Genomic DNA, 7,167 nt, shown 5'->3' with positions numbered 1-7,167 from the left:
TATTGCTTTCCAGAGAGGTTGGACCATTTTGCAGTCCCACCAGCAATGCAGGAGTGTCCCAGTCTCTCCACATCCCCGCCAGCATTTATTGTCCTCTACATTTTTCATCTTTGCTGTTATTGTTGGTGTGCCCAACAGGCTTTTAAAGGAGATTTTTAAAGGACTTAAACCCTTCATAATTTTGACAACTGGCCAGTTCTGTTTAGAAGAAGAAAAATCGAAACCAGTGGCAGTCGTGAAAGAGAGTCAAAGACCTTGGGACAAACTGAAGAAGTAAGATTTGTAATGCTCACCTATACCTTTTTGAGGCAGTTAATAGTATATACCAGTTTTCTTCCTCAATCAAATATGTGATGGATAGTATCTTGATTAAATTTTCCTTTAGTCCAGGTGATAAAGACAGGTTAGTGTTGTTAAGTGCCATCAAGTCAGTTCTGACTCATAGTGACCCTGTCTGTGGCTTTGAACTGCCGACCCTAGTGGTCCAGTGCATTATCCTTCAGCATCACACCAGGAAAGGTGAGTAGTAGTATGAGAATGGCTTATGAAAATTTGGGTTTGCTCTCATACTAGGAAAGTAATAGGCTTGCTAACTGCACATGTTATATACGTACATATGTTAGATGGGGCATATTTGGAAGTATATAGAAAGAAACATGTTTTTTGAAGCAGTAAAGTGGTACAATGTGCTGAAGATGAGTCATAATATTGGTCAAATATAACTTTTCCTAGGTAACTAACTCACTGGCATACAAAGTGGTGAAGTGAATTTACTGACAATAATTCTTAGAGTCCTCGTGTTTTTCTGTGGAAAAACTAGACCACAAGGTTTGTTTGAACCACAAGGTCAGTGGTTCAACTCACCAGCTGCTCCTTGGAAACCCTATACAGGATCACTATGATTCAAAACTGACTTGATGGTACTTAACAAAAAATATTTCATTTTAGTGCCATTTCTGAAGCTTGTGAGTGATGTTAAGTTCAGAGTTAATTCAATGTGTTGGAATTCAGAGAAGGGGTTGGGACTTAGAAATGCAGATTTAGAAATCCTTCATATGTAAAAAGTTGTGGGTAGTCAAAGAACCTAAATAAAATGATGAGAGGAACCAGGGTATCATTTTAGAAAAAAACTAAGGTTGGAAGGATTGTCAGAAGTAAAGTTTCCCCAAATGTAGAAGTACTAATTAAAAAGTGATGTTGCAAGATAGGAGAGTGGAGATAACATCAGACCTCCAACAAAAGAGTTATAAAGAGGTCACTGGAATCCTAAGCAGAGGAAATTGTAGTGAAATGACAGACAAGTGAAAAAAAGAGAATAAAGACCGCTTTTTCAAAAACTTCGGTTTGAAGGGATTAAGTGAAACAGGAATATAGATAGCCTGAGGAGATGAAAGAAAGAGACCTTTGTTACCATAAAAAAAGAACATTAGCTCATTAATTGCTTGCAAGGTTTTTTTTTATTATTATTATTTTGAAGATTCAGTAAGCAAGTGGACAAAGTACCTTTGGAGTGAGAACTCACTTTTTGAGTGAGTGTACATATATATATATATGGTTTAGTCATTCTCATCATTTAAGATTTTTGTTCACTTATAAAATAAATATCTGGCTTGTTACAACTGGAGAGGCCATGCTAGCATTAACTCATCATAGATTGTTGGCACTTGTCTAAGCACGAGCATGCTGTGATGTGCCTGTATGTATAAGGTAGTGTGCTGCCATCCTGACAGTCAAGATCAATTTCTCTCTGTTCATAGGCTTCTTCTTGGCAGCAGTGGCATGACTTTTCCAACTGAAAGATGTTATAATTATACCTAAAAGAAAAGAATTCAATAACAATTAATTTCCAAAAATATTTATAAAGATCAAAGTCTAGCATAAGCCTTCCAACCAACTTTTCTTAGCTCTTGCTTTTGATAAGTGGAATATAAGACAAAAGAATTCCAAAATAAGGATTTCTAATTTGCAGACAAAAGATGGTGTTCCCACAAAATTTCATAAAAGGTAAAAGATTTAAGTATACATATCAAGCCATTTGTTATTAAAGTGCTGTTGAGACAGTTTAGACTCGTAGCAACCCTGTGTAAGGTTTCCAAGGAGCGGCTGGTGAGCTTGACCCACCATCCTTGCAGTCCAGTACATTAACCCAGAATGTCATCTATCAAGCTATATTTATAAAATACAAAGGAAAGCCATGAGCTACAAGTTTAAAATTCATGTGACATCTTTGCTTAAGTATTCTCAACAATTGCTGCACGAAAATTAAAACATTTGTCACAAATGTGTTTAGGCATTGTCACAAATGTGTTTAGGCATCTTTAGAAAATGAGTTCAAAATGATTCACCCTTATTTTAAATGTTTGTTTCATGAAATCCTAGCCATAAAACAATGCCCTCGTGTAATAATTTCGCACTGTAATGTTTTAAAAGCTTAATCTTAATGCAGTACATATTCAAAGAAAAACTTACTTAATAGTGTTCTTGCAATCCCCTGAGCATACTGCCATCTTAATCCTCTTCTGGCAACCATTGAGCTTAACCGTCACATTGACAAGTGATGTTGTGCAGTTTTTCTTACCTAAAACATTAACAAGTACTAAGAGTGAGTTTTTCTTATCCATGAAATGGACCATAATAATAGCAATAAATGTCTCAGCATACAGCATAGGAAGGTCATGAATATTCAACTCTACCTTACTATTGCTGTTATTGTTATTTATAGGAGGCAGAGGAAGGGATATGTAGTGGGGTAGAGGAAGGAGGGTGGAGAGGGAGAAATAAGACAAATGGAGGGCATGGTTTTTTTGTTTTGCTTTTTTGTGACATTCTCTGAGCCCTGGTAGTGTAGGGATTTACACATTAGCCTGAGGTTAAGCAGCTCAAATCTACCAGCCAGTCTAGAGAAGAAAGATGAGGCTTTCCGCTCCTGGAAAGATGTTTACAACCCTCAGAGCCCAGGTGGCTGTTACTCAGAACTGACTCAAGGGTACACAGCAACAGCAGCAGCTATCCTTCTGATCTAATAAATCCATTTACAACATAATCTGCAGATGGTAGGAGAGCCAGTTAAGTTTCCTTATATTTTATAAGGAAGAAAATTAAGCTTCCTTAAATTTTTTCCTTATAGATATATTGAGCTTTGACTGGCAAGAATGCTGTATCTAGTATGACTAGTTGAATATAATAACATTATCTACAAGTATTAATTGTTACTTAGTACATATAGGTTAGATTTCCAGTTGTGTTCAAATACAGGAGGCTTTCTAACTATAATTTGCATATCCTGTATATGTAAAAACTAATTTTACTTACATGTATAGCAACATTTTTTTGAATCATAGATTCTGTTTTCCTGTAAAGAGAGAAATTATGTAGACATGTAGACATATTATGACATTTTATGATTTATTTAGATAGCATCATAGAGGGGGAACTAAAAATATGACTGAATATATAAACTTATTTTTAAAATAATATACTCTATTGTCAAGTACATCTTCAGAAAGATCAATGATAATTTAAATTTCAGCTTTCATTATTTTATACCCTTAACGGGACAGAATAACTGGAACAGAAAGCAAGATAATGGATATTAAATGTGATTATATAGAAATTTTATTATATTATAATAGAAAACAACTTGAGTCCATGAGCTATTGAAAATAAGTTGCTTTGTTTTAAATGGTTTCTCTAGTCACTTACCTCTTCTCGAATAGCACTAGACTGTACTTTAATGTATCTATAAATATTTCTGATATGAAAAATATCTCAATAGAAGGGGGACAAATTTGGAATCAATGACTTTGGATGATATGAATTTGCATTAAAAGGCTATATAGAATCTACAAGAGATGTGCGTCTATTGGCAGAAACATATTTTCCCTGTGAGAACGGTGACGGGCTTGTGCTTGTTATTAGTGGGGGATTTTGTAACTGAGTTAGGAAGCTGACTTACTTCTTCACACCAGGTCTGCTTTGGGCAGTTTTGCACTGCTGCAGTGATGCCAGTGTCCTTGCAGGAGTAGGAGATGCACGGGTTGCTGGGGTCATCAAATGAAGCCCCAACCTGGGAGGATGATTGGAGGGAGAACAAAATCATTAATCATGATTTATCTTTGAGACTGACAATAGAACCTGTTATTCTCCACACACACACACACGCCCCGCACCCCAAGTACAGGTAATGAAAGGAGCTCTGGTAGCATAGTGGTTATAAATCGGGCTGCTAACTTCAAGGTCAGCAGTTTGAAACTACCAGCTGTTCCACGGGAGAAAGATGAAGCTTTCTGCTCCTGTAAAGATTTACAGCCCCAGAAACCCTGTGCAGGGTAGCTATGAGTAGGAACTGACTCCACAGTACTTAACAACATAGGTAATGGATCTCTGCAGGCACTTTCAGCCATTAGGATAAGGTTTAGGGAAAGGGGGACTAAAGGCCCTACTTCCATGAGTAAAAAGTAGGAAAATAGGAAAAAGCAAAAAAACAACACAGCTTTACAAGAAGAGGCCATTCTCACAACATGTTTTTCTTCTTTGTGTCCCCATACTTTGAAAACACTTTAGACTGATTTATAACTAGATTATGCTCAAAACGTAAACATTAGCTTGAAAATTTGTATTTCAGGGCTCACACCACATGATGAACTTTCTGATAAACAAACTGAAATTTTACCATTTGTTACTTTACATCTAAATAGGCATAAAAGTTTTCCTTAATTATCTGGAACACCATTCTATTGCTTTTTATAAAGTGATATAAATTCTTATGTCCTCTTCCCATTGGTGTGGTACTGTGGGTTAAAGCACCAGATTGCAAAGCCATTTGAACTGCATGGTTGGTTCAAGCTCACCAGCTTCTCCTTGGAAACCCTATACAGGGTCGCTATGGGTCAGAATCTACTCAATAGCACTTAACAACAACAGTTCCCATTGGAAACTAAAGATTAAGAGATCAGATGGAAATTTGAGCGTCATAAATTAGCTATCAGATTTAAATTCTCATAACATTTGCTAATGCTTAATTCACAAATATTAAATTTTATTAGATGTTTTAATATTTAGGATCATTAGTTCAAATGCATTAATATAAACGTGAGTATTAATCTGATTTTCACATCCTCTTGATACTTTCTCTAAAGTGTTCAAAAAGCCAAATGTCAAAACCCATTCCTGAATGTACCATGTTGCTATATCCACATACTAGTTAGTGTTCTAGTCTTCAGGGCTTTTCTGTTTGATCTCTGACAGCTTGGCCATATGATCTTCCTAGTTATAATTACTATTTAACTCTGTTCATTGAGTTGAAATGTTACAAAGTATTATATTCTCCATCTGGCAAGGCCCATGGGTAATTTTGTTCAGAAGCTCCACTGCTGGGTAGTTAATGATCAAACATATTTTCCCCCTTTGAAGGGGCCCATGATAGAACATTACATTTGGTGTTCTTTTTGAAATGAATATGGGAAGAAATGATAGTATAGCTAAGTATTAACATTTATTCATTATAGCTAAGTATTAACATTTATTCAGGTAATTCTATGAATAAAAAAATACCTTGAAGTTAAAAAAACAACAAACAAAAAAACCTCACCTCATAGTCTGTATTGTTAAATAAGCATGTCCTTGGTTCTGAAAAATAAATATATTTTCAGCAAATTATGTGAGGTAATTAGACAGTTACGTTTCTTGCCAAAACCTTACCCCTTCCCTTTCATCTACTGAATATATCCATAACAGGTAATATTGGGTTTCCCTCACACCCAAAGTAAGTTTTAAGAGGATAACTACAGATTCTGTTTAATATATGAATAAGCAAACAATGAACAGAATGAATTCAAATGACGCCTTATTTTAGTACATACCACAGTATCCAATTTCACAGCACGTGTCATTAGTTCGGAACTTTCTGAGCCGCTCTCCATTTTTGCATATAGGTGGAGAAGGGCATTCCTTGGGTTTGCAGTCTAGAGTCTTTGCATCAGTACAAGTACATCTGTGGCAATTGGCAATCCATATGTCGCCAGGCTATAGTTACAGAACAAGTTTAGCATTCTATTTAAATGAGAGTAAGTTTAGATTAAACTAGGGGAAAACTTTACTTACAGATTTCTCTTCTCCCAGTGGACCATGACAAACTGTTCACATGAAATTATAAATAGAAATTAAATTTGGCAAAATATAACCATCTGTTATTTATAACCAACAATACTGTAACTGGCATTCCAATTTCTAAATCTCAGAAGTATAGAGGATTAGATTGGTATATATCTATATATAGATATATACCAATATATCTATCTATCTATCTATCTATCTATATCCTATATCTATATACTCAGAAGTATAAGGCGGATGATTCTTAATTACTCCTGATGGTGACCAATAAATCTTACTGTGAATATTCTACAAGTCACCAAGGCTTCAAAATTATAAGACACAAGGACCTTTTTCTTAGTTCTTAAAATTTCTCATAGTACTTAACATATGTGAGGAAACCCTCAAGAGTTCTGACAAGATTTGTCCTGTATTGATTAGCAGCTCTTCCTACTCCCTCTCATTTTCTCTCCATTCTTTAGCCTGGTACACCTCCTTTCATCTCCACATTATCTACATAATAGCAAGTGAATGACTTTCAAACTTCTAGTACAAGTCAGATGATACTCTTGAGCACTGTATTCAGGTCTCCCTGTACCTAATAGGTATCATCCAAACAGATCCATTTGTTGTTGTTAGGTGCCATTGAGTCCATGCTGACTCATAGTTGACCCTACTATGCACAACAGAATGAAACACTGCCTGGTTCTGCACCACCCGCACAATCGTTGCAACCTTTGAAACCACTGCTTCTGCTGCTGTGCCAATCCATCTTGTTGGGGGCCTTCCTCTTTTTCTCCGACTTGCCAACTTTATCAAACATGATGTCGTTTCTCCAGGGACTGGTCCCTCCTGATAATATGTTCCAAAGTATGAGAGATGAAGTCTAGCTATTTTGTCTTCCAAGGAGCATTCTGATTGTACTTCTTCCAACACAGATTGGTTTGTTCTTTTGGCAGTCCATGGTACTTTTAATATTCTCCTCCAACAATTATTGTAAGGTCTTCCTTATTCACTGTCCAACTTTTACATGCATATGAGATTATTGAAAATACTATGGCTTGGATCAGCCAC

The 7,167-nt window shown here is 35.9% G+C and overlaps 1 protein-coding gene across 1 annotated transcript in view; it reads right to left on the bottom strand.

Annotated features, from left to right (window-relative positions):
* Positions 1 to 1,639: 1,639 nt before the first annotated feature.
* The window catches only part of LOC102839213 (mucin-19-like), a 24,241-nt gene continuing 18,713 nt past the window's right edge, over positions 1,640 to 7,167 (bottom strand). The window contains exons 19-25 of the mRNA XM_006865346.1: positions 6,103 to 6,134; positions 5,862 to 6,024; positions 5,591 to 5,628; positions 3,956 to 4,066; positions 3,313 to 3,352; positions 2,470 to 2,578; positions 1,640 to 1,814 (exon numbers count right to left, since the gene is read on the bottom strand). Of these exons, the coding sequence (XP_006865408.1) occupies positions 1,640 to 1,814; positions 2,470 to 2,578; positions 3,313 to 3,352; positions 3,956 to 4,066; positions 5,591 to 5,628; positions 5,862 to 6,024; positions 6,103 to 6,134 (668 nt within the window). The remainder of the gene's footprint in view (positions 1,815 to 2,469; positions 2,579 to 3,312; positions 3,353 to 3,955; positions 4,067 to 5,590; positions 5,629 to 5,861; positions 6,025 to 6,102; positions 6,135 to 7,167) is intronic.

The sequence above is a fragment of the Chrysochloris asiatica genome, unplaced genomic scaffold (genome assembly GCF_000296735.1).
Source record: "Chrysochloris asiatica unplaced genomic scaffold, ChrAsi1.0 scaffold00077, whole genome shotgun sequence".
Lineage (NCBI taxonomy): Eukaryota > Metazoa > Chordata > Mammalia > Afrosoricida > Chrysochloridae > Chrysochloris > Chrysochloris asiatica.
Note: the sequence above shows the minus strand (reverse complement) of the source record. Positions and strands in the feature narration are given on the sequence as shown.